This window comes from Lupinus angustifolius, chromosome LG06 (genome assembly GCF_001865875.1).
Source record: "Lupinus angustifolius cultivar Tanjil chromosome LG06, LupAngTanjil_v1.0, whole genome shotgun sequence".
NCBI classification, from domain to species: domain Eukaryota; kingdom Viridiplantae; phylum Streptophyta; class Magnoliopsida; order Fabales; family Fabaceae; genus Lupinus; species Lupinus angustifolius.
Genome location: NC_032014.1, coordinates 14875348 through 14889408, shown reverse-complemented (window position 1 = coordinate 14889408; position 14061 = coordinate 14875348). Strand labels below are relative to the sequence as shown.

At 32.7% G+C, this 14061-nt stretch overlaps 1 protein-coding gene across 1 annotated transcript; it reads left to right on the top strand.

The window, feature by feature from the left end:
* On the top strand, window positions 338-5006 carry LOC109350030 (monocopper oxidase-like protein SKU5). The gene is made up of 9 exons (XM_019591142.1): window positions 338-672; window positions 927-1036; window positions 1416-1686; window positions 1796-1934; window positions 2435-2801; window positions 3211-3576; window positions 3665-3743; window positions 4369-4568; window positions 4659-5006. Exons 1-9 carry the CDS (start codon window positions 532-534, stop codon window positions 4768-4770), a joined length of 1785 nt encoding a protein of 594 aa, XP_019446687.1. The 5' UTR covers window positions 338-531; the 3' UTR covers window positions 4771-5006.

Below are 14061 nucleotides of genomic sequence, written 5' to 3'. Positions count from 1 at the left end.
AAGATTAGACAAACCTTACACTATTAGATCAACACTTCTAACATTTTTTTTCAATTTATAATCCACTTAAATCCCAACTTTACAGCACCATACCCCATCTAACAAGTCATGTCCTCATCAAATTTCAGACCTACCTCAATTAAAAAACAGGAAAACTACACACTAAGTAGAGACAACAGTCAAATACAAATACTGAGCAAACAGTGAGGATTAAGGAAGCTATGAACTGGCTATTGCCTGTCACACCTTAAAACCTTTCATTACCTTCTTCCACTCTCCACAAAAATCATTCTTTCACAACAACACACTCAAATCTATTCCAATTTTTATCTTCTTCTCACACTCCCACTTTTCTCATTTTTTTTCCAAAAAAAACCAGTACCACATCACAGTTTCTTTCTTATTATCCCTTTTCTTTTCTTATAAATCATATTCTGATAATGTAAAGCTCAGAAAAAAACACATAAAGGGTACTTCAAACTTGGCTCTAATTAAATCTTTTTCAAGAACCAAAAAAGTTTCATACGAACAATGGCTTTGTCTAAAGCTCTATTCTTCTTTCTCGTCAACATTTCATTCCTTCTAACCTTCTCTTATGCTGCTGATCCATTAGTTTCATATAACTTTGAAGTATCTTACATCACTGCTTCTCCTCTTGGAGTTCCTCAACAGGTTACTTTCCTTTTGTTTTTCACTCTTTTTTGCTATTTTAAGATATGGGTATTATTTTTTCCTTTTGAATTTACTAAAGTTTCAATCTTTACTTGCAGATCTACATCATATGATACTATCTTAAGTAGTAATGTTATATATACTTGAACTTAAAAGGGTTATGTGAATGCCATTATGAGCTGTTAAATAAGTTAGTGTTAGATAGAAAGAACTACAGTATAACATGTGAGTCTCATTTCTGCATTGTTTTTCAGGTCATTGCTATCAATGGAGAATTTCCAGGTCCTGTAATCAATGTAACCACAAACAACAATGTTGCTGTCAATGTTAGAAACAAGTTGGATGAGAGTCTCCTTATTCATTGGTATGACTAGGAATATGTTAAGCTTTGTAAAGTTTAAACCTTTGGTTTTTGTTATTGGAGAATGCTACTGGTTAACTAATTGAAAAGACTAACTTACCAAAAAGGCGTTGATCTAGTGGTGTAAGGCCCGCTAGATCCTCGTGTTGACCAAAAGGTCCCATGATCAATTCCTGATAGCATCATTTGTTGGAAGAGACAGTCACTCACCTCGAAATGTATTACCCAAGGAAAAAAGACTAACTTTGTTTTGGAAAATGATGTATTAAGAATTTAAGATTTCCAGCTTAGATTTTCAGCCTAGATTTTCAGCCTTTTTTATTTCATTTTTATTACAGCGTTGTTGAGCTACATTATGTTTTTTTTGGGTTGGTTGAATCAGGTCTGGGATTCAACAAAGGAGGAGTTCATGGCAGGATGGTGTTCTTGGAACAAATTGTCCAATTCCTTCTAAATGGAACTGGACTTATAATTTTCAGGTGAAGGATCAGATTGGAAGCTTTTTCTACTTTCCTTCTCTGCATTTTCAAAGAGCAGCTGGTGGATTTGGTGGTTTCATCGTAAACAATCGCGAAATCATTCCTATTCCTTTTGATACCCCGGATGGGGATATTGTTATTTTGATTGGAGATTGGTACACACGTAATCATTCGGTTAGTGTTGGTTGAATTTATTGAAACTCATGCTCCTGCTATTCAATATTGAGTATTAATTAGTTGTTCAGGCCTAAATGTTTGTTACTGGTTTTACTTTGGAATGTAGGCTTTGAGGAAGGACCTTGATGCCGGAAAAGATCTTGGCATGCCAGATGGTGTTCTCATCAATGGGAAAGGTCCTTATAGATATAATGACACACTTGTTCCTGATGGCATTGATCATGAAAAAATTGAAGTCCATCCTGGTAAATTCTTGGATGAAATTTAATGTGAATGCTGTGTTTTTTTATTTTTATTGATATGGATGGTCTTGCGATCAATATTCAATAGAAATTTTATGAACTGGGACAGATCTAGAAATCATGAAAATGGAGGGCAAATATATGAAATATATTTATAGTAAATTTTCATGAAAAATACGACATATAATTAATTTTACAAAATATAATTCATCTCATGCTTAGATTCACTTCTGCCCATGACAAAGTGAATATTTTCTCTAATGCTGCACTTGTTTACTAGGTGTGTGTTAGAAAGAAAAGCTATTAGCAATTTTCGCAACTGTATTCATGATAATTTGTTACTCAGTATGCACAACTTCTAGTTGGACATCATTGCTGATGCATCACTGAAGTTGGTTTTGGAAGTTAGACAGTCGGGGGCTTGGTGTTGTTATTGTGAGCTTCTTGAGAATGATTCACCTATTAAATGTTTTAAAGGTCTATCTCTTCTTGATGTTGAACAGGAAAAACTTACCGAATTCGTGTACATAATGTTGGAGTGTCAACTAGTCTGAATTTCAGGATCCAGAGTCATAACTTGCTTCTAGCAGAGTCCGAAGGATCTTATACAGTGCAACAGAACTATACTAGCTTAGATATTCATGTTGGACAATCTTATTCTTTTCTGCTCAGCACAGATCAGAATGCAAGTACAGATTACTACATTGTTGCAAGTGCACGGTTTGTTAATGAATCACGTTGGCAAAGAGTTACTGGAGTTGGGATCCTGCACTATACAAACTCCAAGGGGAATGCAGTTGGTCCTCTCCCACCAGCTCCGGATGATCAATATGACAAAACATACTCAATGAACCAAGCAAGATCTATCAGGTATCTTTATGCTGCAGTTTTAAGGAGTTATTGTTCGAATATTATGTAGAATATGTTTGATTACTCATGATTTAGTTTTGAAGATCGAAGTCAAATTAAGCAACATATATTCTTCTTATAAAGTTTATTGTGTTGTTTTTTAAGGTTAAAAAAGGTTGAGTAAATTTACGCAGAAACTTTTCGATACATTTTTACTTTTGGATTAATTGTTTTTGTAAAACTAAACTCAAAATGTGCCATTCTGCTATGTCTCAACTACATGTATGTATTAAATTTGCTTAAAAAATTGAATTTTTTATATTATTAAATCATGTCTAACTAGGATTTATGTAGATTAGATTCTCTAATTTGAGAATTATAATAAAAGTATCATCTCTCACTCTTGAGACTCTGTGGTTTAACTCTGCAGATGGAATGTATCAGCAAGTGGCGCTCGTCCTAACCCACAAGGGTCTTTCAGATATGGTTCCATAAATGTGACTGAGATTTATGTTTTAAAAAATAAGCCACTAGAGAAGATTGGTGGGAAGCGGCGAGCAACACTGAGTGGACTCTCTTTTGTCAATCCTTCCACTCCAATCAGACTAGCTGACCAATTCAAAGTAAAGGAAGTATACAAGCTTAATTTTCCCACCAAGCCTTTGACTGGACCATCTCGGGCAGAAACATCAGTAATCAATGGAACTTATAGAGGATTTATGGAAATTATACTTCAAAATAATGACACCAAGATGCACACCTATCACATGAGCGGATATGCATTTTTTGTAGTCGGGTAGGAACAACTTTTCTCTCTTTTATGTTCCATTCCATGTTATGCTTCTATAGTCGATGTTACTTACAACCTGATTCATTGCCTTCAGGATGGATTATGGTGATTGGTCTGAGAATAGCAGGGGAACATATAACAAGTGGGATGGAATAGCTCGCAGTACAACACAGGTATATTTTTGTGTCGAGTTATGTGTTGCTCATGCTCCTCCGAAACATTAACAAGTTCATGTCTTTGAAACTTTCATGTTTACTAAAGCTGTCAAATGCCTCACTAGAACCTCTGATCTGTTAATATCCATGTTATGATGAATGATACGTTTACATGGCATGTATAGTTAAAACTTAATAGACTTCAATTTATCATATTGCTAATAACACTAGTTGTGTTTAGATCCTAGAACAATGATCTACAAGTCAATTGTGCCATTAATATCTGGACAGTTTGTGTTCTATATACCATTAAAATCCCGGAACCATTGACATTGTTATGAAGCTATGCTTCTATCATCAGTTCCATTTCCAAAGCTTGTATTTCATATATACCCTTGAACTTTACTGGTTCTATCATTTATTAGTGTTTGAATCATTTTAATGAGGGTAATAAGGATTAGAATCTACATCCTTCGTCAAAAAACCTATGTTACTTTGTCGATGCATTACTTAAGCTTGTAACTTATTGACACTGTTCGGTTCATACATGCCTTTCATGTACCCTGAATGATATAATAGCTTCTGTATCATGATTACTCAAAGCTTCACTCATACATCCTTATGTTTTCCTTGACACATGTAGGTTTATCCCGGAGCATGGACTGCAATTTTGGTTTCCCTTGACAATGTTGGAGTATGGAACATCAGAACAGAAAACCTTGATTCATGGTATCTTGGTCAAGAAACGTATATCAGGGTTGTGAATCCAGAAGCTACTAACAAAACTGAGCTGCCCATGCCAGACAATGCCCTTTTCTGTGGCGCCCTTCAAAAAATGCAGAAGTATGTTCCATAATCCTTCTCTATCAACTACCATTAAATGAGTAGTGTATATGGTTCTTAGTTTTGATGCCATTTTGGTTTTCTTTTCAGGCCTCAACATATTTCTTCAGCAGCTCCACCAATCAAGGGGAATAGATTGAAGTTGTTGTTCTTCACTTGGTTGATGTTTACATGTGGCTTGGTCCCCATTTTTCTTCACTAAAAAAGCACATTATGAGTCATCCTCTATTAGTTGCTTGGTTTGTGGTTGAGTTCTTAGTTTTGTAAGTCTTGTTTATAGTATTAATCTTGCAGTGATTTTGACTTGTATTTTTTTTTTCCTTTTTAGCTTAATGATTGCAGTTCCATGTTTAATTGATTGGGACTTGTAATTCTTTTAATGCCTATAATTTATGTAGCAGAGTCAATTAATCAAAATTATACATGCAACTTTCCACTGGGATGGTTTTCCTTCTTTCATCTTCATATTTTATTTTACAGGCAAAATTCCATTGAGAGCACAAGATGTACTCAAACTGTCACAAGATAACAACACAGCAATTTTTAATCTCAATTTCAGCCCATAAAGTGAATTACAATTTTGAAGTTTTGAGATCTTATAAAAAAAGATATTAATTCTTTACTTAAAAGAGTGAGAAGAATATCAGAATATACACTTAGTAGTACAAAAAAACACCAAATATACACTTATTACCAAAATATTAGTGAATTATAATTTTGAATTTTAGATCTTATTAAAAATATTTAAAGATATCCACTGTTCATAAAACATCAAATATGCACTTATTACCAAAAAATAAATAAATATCAAACTTTACATGCTACGGTAGTCTGAATCTTGGTGTTGTCATTCTGAAATTTTTTACTTGACAACCATATGAACTTTTATAGGTTTAAGTTTTTACTTTTGTGGGTATCGAGTAGAAAAAAAAGGAAATTCCATGAGATGTGTGGATCTTGTCGCATTACAGTGGAGAGACTTAAAAAAAGGAATAAAACAATGAATTTTCTATCGTTTAAATATATTGAAATAATATTTTTATTATATAATTGTAAAAATAACAATTTATCTAACATAGTACCAAAGATGATTCTTTTTCAATTACATGAAAGCAATTTCATAGTTTCCATAAGTCAAAACATTTTCAACAAAGATATTTATGCAATTACCCTTTTTTTAATATAAAATTTGTTGCTTTTTAGACCAACTAAAGCTGATTTTTTCGAGCAAAGTATAAAACTTTACTATATCCCAATGTATATAAAAAAATATGACTATTGTAACCTTAATAATACAGACTATAACTTAACAAGTGGTACAGAAATATATACAATTTTTCTTTTCTTGGAATCAGGTTTTACGTTCGTTTTAGATGGATGAGACAACATTACATATCCCCTCGAGTTTGTCAAATTTGATACTTGTCTAACAATAACAACCCTTAACAACCAACCAAATACATCAAATCTTGAGATGCTAAGATTTTGCAGTACTTTTCTGAGGGAAACAAAAAAGGAAAAGAAAAAGACATACATAGATACAGGCTGAATTTTAATGACTTAGATAGCCCAACTTTGCTTATATACAATGTATTTTTTTTTCTTTTTCATTAAATAACGATTTGGAGTGCTTATAACTGTAAGACCCGCTCTATTTTCTATGATATTCGTAAAGGATCTTTCTTATATTTTCCTCAAACATTCAACAATTATTTTTGTTACATTCACGACTTCAATAATATCAATTGAAACATATAGAATTTAAACCAATATTTTTCACAAATTATGCAATATAAAAATAAACATAAAATATTTTGATGTCTTATAATATATCGTGCATCGCACTGGAATATTACTAGTTGGATGATATATATTTATATTAGGTTGAACCGTGAATTACTAAGCCATGATAAAATTGGCCTGTGCTAATTCTGTAAGAAAATACATAGGCCATAGTGGGTTGGCCCAAATGGATCATGTCTCTTTTCTTGTGTGACACTGAAACCAAGATATTGATTTAACTGTTAGAGTTGTCCGATAGCACAGGTAAACATTTGTTATCCCAAAATAATGTATTATTTCATGTGTCGTTGCTTGTTATTGGTCAAAAAAATAATTAATTATTAAAATTTTAATTTTAATATATTTTCAACTAATTATAACTACTGGCACATGAAGTGACACACATTGTGAGATAACAAATGTGTTACCTATGCCATCAGATAGTAAGACTCGAGAGACCTATTAAAGTCCACAACAACCTCTCATTAATCTCCAATTAAAATGATAATAAAATTATATAGGCAACTTTTCTCGATTGTCATTAGCATTGTTTTAAATTGTAATTACTGTTATATTGCTTTATGGTAATTGTGAAAAATTATGGGGATATTTGACAGATGCAGTAGCGATTGTAATCGTGATACCATTGCAAAAACTATTGTGAGAACATAATATTCGAACTATAATTATAGTTACATTATTACAGGAGTACAACAACGATGATTTGGATTAGCTCGTTTTTATCATATTGGAAGTAAAATTAGTATGGAACAAACTTTGACGGATAGATTTAGTCTCACGGTCTTTCTATTATTCTATATATATGCATATAATGCTTATGGGCGATTCCAAAAGCAGGAGAACCCCTAGCATATACAGTTGAATGTGTTGGAATTTCGACAGGAAATTAATAGTTTGTGGTCTCTTCTTTTCATATAATTATATTGCTCATGCCTTTTCCTGACAAAAGTCTGAAATGCATGTGCAAAGAGTTGAGCATGTTTACATGTTGGGGCTAAAGATTGCATTAATGTTTTTTGTGAGTCTAATAATACCACATGCTTGTTGGGGTTGAATGGATGAGAAAAGGTGAAGTACAGAAGCACCAAATACTGTTACCAGTCATTTGTGGAATGTAGGGCTACGCATGCTATGTGCCTTTTCTTCATTACAAATTTACAGTTACAACTGTGCCTTTCGAACTTATGGTTATGGTACGTACTACCATCCAATCCATAAAATACAAACAACTTTTTTAAATGTGATTTAGTGCAAATGCATCATTATGTTTCGGTATTAAACTTTAATTATGGAGTGATACGATTGTAGAAGGGACATAATATTTGTGGTGGAGTGAATCATATAACCAGATCCATAATTTGTAACAATTATGACATGCACCAATAATTAATTGGAATCACATAACAATTCCATACTATCTATTGATCAAAACATGCTCTCATCACCAATAAGATATTTAGTCTAGTAGTGTAAGACATCGCTTAACCCTTAGGATAATCAAAAGATCAAGAGTTTGATTCATGTGAATAATATCTATTGGAAAAGATAGTCATACCTCAAAAATATTAGTTCCTTACCAAAAAAAACTAAGGATACATTAGTAATATAAAAAAAACATGTCCTCATCAAACTTCTTGCACATACTTTAATTTGGAACATTATTTTATCATGCAGATATTAGATAGGCGTAAAGCTCATGGCTTCACACTCGCTAATAAATTCACAAATACTGTTAACTTTTGTTGGTTTTTTTGAGAAGCTAAGAACATAAACAGTTCTTGCACCGAGCTTGTGTGGTCAGACGGATTTGGATTGATTCAAATTTTAAATACAGGTTGCTTACACGAACGAAAGTCACAGTGAAAACAAGATATATTTCAGAGAGGAGAACCTTTCTTTATTTTGTCTTCACTTCCATTTATATCAATTTATTTATGTAAGACCAAACATGTATTATCTATGTGGGGTCCAGCCATATGCAATGTTAAATGTTCATGAAACAAGATATTCATTTAATTAGGATGCAAAGTCTTGAAAGGTGCATACTTATATAGGTATGCATCATCCAAGACTTTACCTCCTCATGAAATGAATGCTTTATTTCATAACATTTAACATTTCACATGTCTGGACCCCACAATTCTCTCCCTTCATCCAATGGGGAAAAATTGAAACATTCATCTAGGATCTAAGCCGATAGACTTGGCACAAAGTTGAAGCTTTTCATGAGCTGCGACTTTTGTCATAATGTCAGTAGGATTTCTCAGTATGTGTATCTTCTCCAGCTTGAATTATTGTTCTTCAAGTGCATGGTGTAACCAATGATATCTAACATCAATATGCTTTGTACGAGAGTGGTACATCGCATTTTGCTTAAATTCAAAGCACTTTGACTATCACATTGGATCACAAACATTTCATACGTCATTCCCAACTATTGAAGAAACCTCTTCAACCAAAGTATTTATTTACCTTCTTCATGCATGACAATGTATCATGCTTCAATTATAGATAATGCAACACACTTATGCAGCTTTCACTGCCATGACACAACTTCCCCTACAAAACTAAATACAATCCTCAATGTATATTTCCTACTATCAATATCACCTGCCATATATGTATCTGTATAACCTTCCAAGATTATTTTTGTCATTCAAAGCTCAAAAATATTTTAGAGCTACTTCTCGAGTATCTCAAAATTCACTTTATCATTTCCCAATGATTTTTTCCAGGGTTGGAAAGGAGCCTACTAACAACTCCAACGATGTGAGCGATATATAAATGAGTACAAACCATGACATACACTAAACTCCTAACTGCATAGGAGTATGGAATATTAGCCATATCATTATTCTGTTTTGAATTAGTGGGGAAACTCCTTTTACCGAGGTTAAAATGTTTGGTTAATGTTGTGCTAATTGGTTTAACATTCTTCATGTTGAACCTCTCTAGAACCCGTTTCACATATCGTTCATATGACAATCATAACTTCTTAGTCTTTCGGTCTTGCAAAATCTGCATGCTTAGCATTTGTTTTGTAGGGCCTAAATTCTTCATATCAAAAGACTTTGATAAGTCATTCTTCAACTCACCAATCATCTTTGTATCTTATCCCATTATCAGCACATCGTCTACATACAACAAAAGGATAATGAATTTGTCTCTTGAAAATGTTTTAACATATACACAATAATCTGTATTAGTCTTGGTATATCCATGACTCATCATGAATGAGTCAAATTTCTTGTACCATTGCCTTGGAGCCTACTTTAATCCATACAGACTCTTCTTCAATCTTCAAACCATGTTTTCCTTCTGATATTCTTCAAAGCCTTCTAGTTGATTTGTGTAGATTTTTTCCTCCAAATCGCCACGGAGAAATGCATTTTTCACACCTAACTACTCCAGCTCTAGATCCAAGATAGCTGTCAATCTGAGTATAATAGGAGAAAAAATCTCGTCAAAATCTATTCCTCAATTTTATCCAAAGCCTTTCACGATCAAGTGATCTTTATATTTGACTAGTTGATCATCATATTTCTTTAGCTTGAACACCCATTTGTTCTTCAAGGCTTTCTCGCTTTCAGGCAGTTCCACGAGCTCATAAGTATCATTCTTCCGTAAGGAATCCATCTCTTCTTGCATGGCTTTCATCCATTCGAATTTATCCTTATAAGTATGAACTTTATCTATACTTTTTGCCCCCTATCAATAAGAAGGATATACTCCAAACTTGGGTATCTACTGGATGAAAGACGCTCTATGTCACTTCTCCTAAGTTGGGGTGTATGGGTTTCTTCCCCTGCTCAACACCTTCTTCTTCTCCAATATGATCTGGTTTTGACTCATTATCAACTCCGTGATCATTTAACTCTCCCCCTCATATGGAGTTATCTCATGGAGGAGAGACTAGCGTAAAATCAACATTACGACCAAGTTTCATGGTTTTCTCTTGAGTCACAAAATCTGACATAGTTTCTTACTTATGGAAAACCACATCTCTACTTCTATCGACTCTCTTATTTTTTGGATCCCATAACATTTAGCCATATTCCTCATCTCCATAGCCCAAAAAAATGTAAGGAATGACTCTATCATGAAGTGTTTGTCTATGTTCCTTACTTACATGAGCAAAGGCTTTGCATCCAAAGATCTTCAAATGAAAGTATTAACATTATGTCCACACCATACTCTCACGGGAATGTCAAAGCCCAAAGGAACAGGCAAAGATCTATTAATTAGATAGCACAAGTTTGAACAATTTCACCTTAGAATGGCTTATACAGTTTAGCCATTCTCAACATACTTCTTACTTTTTCCATTATGGTCCTACTAATTCTTTTGGCCACACCAGTATGTTGTGGAGTACTAGAGGTCGTCTTCTCATGTATGATTCCATACTAATAACAATAATTTTGGAATTCATGGGATGTATACTCACCCCCATTATTATTGGGAAGATACTTCAAAGATTTCCCTATTTGTCTCTCCACCATGACACAAAACCTTTTGAAGTATTGAAACACCTACACTTTACTCTATAGAAAGTACACCTACACTTTTTGTGAAGTATCATTGATAAACATAATAGAATATCTACTACTACTTAGAGTCTCCACCTCAATAGGCAAATACATCAGAGTAAACCATATCCAAAATATTTCGCTTCACCTTCAAATTTTTGTTGAAAGAAACTATATGATGCTTTTCAAATAAGTAATGATCACAAGAATTTAACATTGTACCTTTAGCATAAGAAATGAGAGATTTCCTTGCCAAAATCTACAATCATTTTTCACTCATACGAGAGCCTTTTGTGCCACAAATTTGGTGAAGCATATCCTCGACAACATTCAACCATCTCTAATATGCTTGACTTGAGTTTTGTATAAGGTGTTATACACCATTGTATTTTTTATTTTCATCTCTATTATTCATTGGTACTACATGTTGTAGTATATGAATAAGAGAAGTCTCACTGAGAAACACTATATTTGTAAATCTTGTGTAAGAAAAGTGTGGAAATGATATTGTAATTGTCCTACATATAGTAAAATATTTTTCGGAGAGTGTCCCGTTGTTTTTCCCTTGTCATTTAATGGGTTTCCACATTAAAATTTGGTTTTCCCTTCTTTTTTTTTACCTTGCATACATTTACTTATGGTGCATTGCTATGTTTGTTTATCTATTTCTAGGAGATCTGTTTTGATGCTCATTATCACATCACAATATCATTTTATTTAAATAGTGAATCATTCCTAAAGTCCAACACTACGCTCCAATTTCCACAATATGATGTTTTTTTATATTTCTAGAATTATATGAACTTTGACTAACTAATTAGTGGTCTTTGCAACAAATAGAGTGAAAAGAAATTAGTTTGGAAATTAAAGAGAGAAAAGGGGAGAAAAGAAGATAATACACAAAAAAAAATACATGTAGAAAATTCTTAAAACGAGTGAAAAGCTACAAAAAGAATGGCCACAAATAAATAATAAATTGTTGGGAGATTTTTAGTCATGACTTTTAATAGAAATAATTGTCGGTTGTCAATTTGAAATGTCTTCATCAAATAAGATGTTAACAACTCTTTTTACAATGGATTCCATAGACTAAGCTCCTTGGGTGAACGTGAGAGCTCTAATGCTGTTGTTTGGAAATTTAGAACCAATTTCCCTCTTTTGTGATGCAAAATAGCAAAAACAATTTTAACATAGAAAAACATTTTCAAAATGAAGTAAACAATCACAGGACCTAGTCCATAAATGTCTCCGTTATATAAAGTTGAATAATTTATTCTTCTTTGGTAGGAAGTCTAACATATGCCATGATTTGATCAAGACCAAATATTTCTCATGTAGTTGGAGTTGTTATGAGCCGATTCTTGTCCAATCTCGACAAAAACAATGAAATGCAGTAAAGTGGATCCTAAGATATCTAAGGGATACTACCAAGAGATGTTTATGTTTTGGTAATGAAGATCGTATGTTGGTAAGACACACAAACAAATATATGGTTGGATATGATTATTCTAAAAAATTCACATTAGGTTTTTTAACTACCTTTGTAGGGGGAATGTATTTTGACAATCCAAGTTATAAAGATGTGTTTAATTATCAACAATTAAAGCAAAATACATTATAACATATGAAGTTGGCAAAATGATAAAATATATGAATTTTTTTTTTGCATAAATTGAGTCATGTTCAAGAAATATATGTTTTGCATTATGACAACTAAAGTGCGATCCACCTTGCTAAGAATCCTACATTTTTTCTCGGGTAAAACACATTGATTATTGTTATCATTTGGATATGAAATTCTTTGGAGGATGATGATTTACAGGTAGAGAAAATTCATACACGTGGCAACTGGTCTGACATGTTGACCAAGGTAGTTCCAGTCAAGAAGCTAATAGATAATTGTAGAGGTTCATGACTGATGATACTTTCAATTATTTTATTAGAGAGAGATTTTTTGGAATTCTTCCTAATTGATAGGAGAACATAACAATGGAACCTTGATATGTGATCAACTGAATATGAGCACATGTCCATTGGATCTTGGTATATGATCTATTGAATATATTAAATTATGGTCTTTCCAAAATTATGATCTATTGAATATAACAGTTTCACAGTATCTTGAAAATATGATAATGATTAATTATCCAATATCTCTTTAAGAAGAAGTATTCCTCCCATTCAATATATGAATGGGACTCATGAGAAAGAGATGACAAACAAGTGAAAAGAACAACATGAAGAGTAAGTGAGAAAGTTGATATTCATTATTGTGCAAAACTAGATTATTCATAGTGGGAGACTAGAGGAACATTGTATTTCATTCTAGTTGTGTGAGATTGAATGTTATGTTCTTAGAGTGAAAATGACATATTTAAATCCTACTGTATATAGTGAAGAAATTTCTAAACTAAATCTAATGTTCGATAATCTCTCAATTTCATGACATTTTTCAATATTAAAATTCTTGATGATATTCTTCTACTTTACTCTATTTCATATATTTGTATGCCACCTTTTCAATGTGCATACAGAATAGAGAAATTGGTTTTAATTTTCCCAAATATTTACCAATCAATCTAGGTGAAAATATATAACATATGGTATTTTTTCCTTCAATATTAACCCAAAATTTGATCATAATCTCCTTTAGAACTTTCTCTATATCATAACAATCATTACCAAAAATAAATTTGTTTCTCTTTATCCATTTTGTCCATAGAACAATGAACTAGAAGCTTACCTACGCCTGCTTGGATTTCCTCTTCGGTTTCATAGACTCAAGTGACTTGTAAAATTAATTTTACCGTCCTCATGCATTAGTTTTCTAATTCTAAACCATTAATAGTGGCCTTTCCAAATTGCATATAAAAGAGTGTAGGATTAGAGGAGATGTGTGGTTGATTCATCACCGCATTCATAAGCATTTCCCAAGCCATTCCAGTCATGTTTATATGCACACAATTTGACCAAAATTTATGAAAGAAATATGTGTTTACATTTTCTGACCAATAAGAAATAATGATAAATGAAGTTGTACAAATTTTGAGACAGGAGATGTGCTCATGTCTTCCTTCTACCTCAAGTTGTATGCACTTTTAATTCAATATATGTCTGATGCACCATGCTTCCAAATCCACCCATCTTTGTTGCCATTCTTTGGT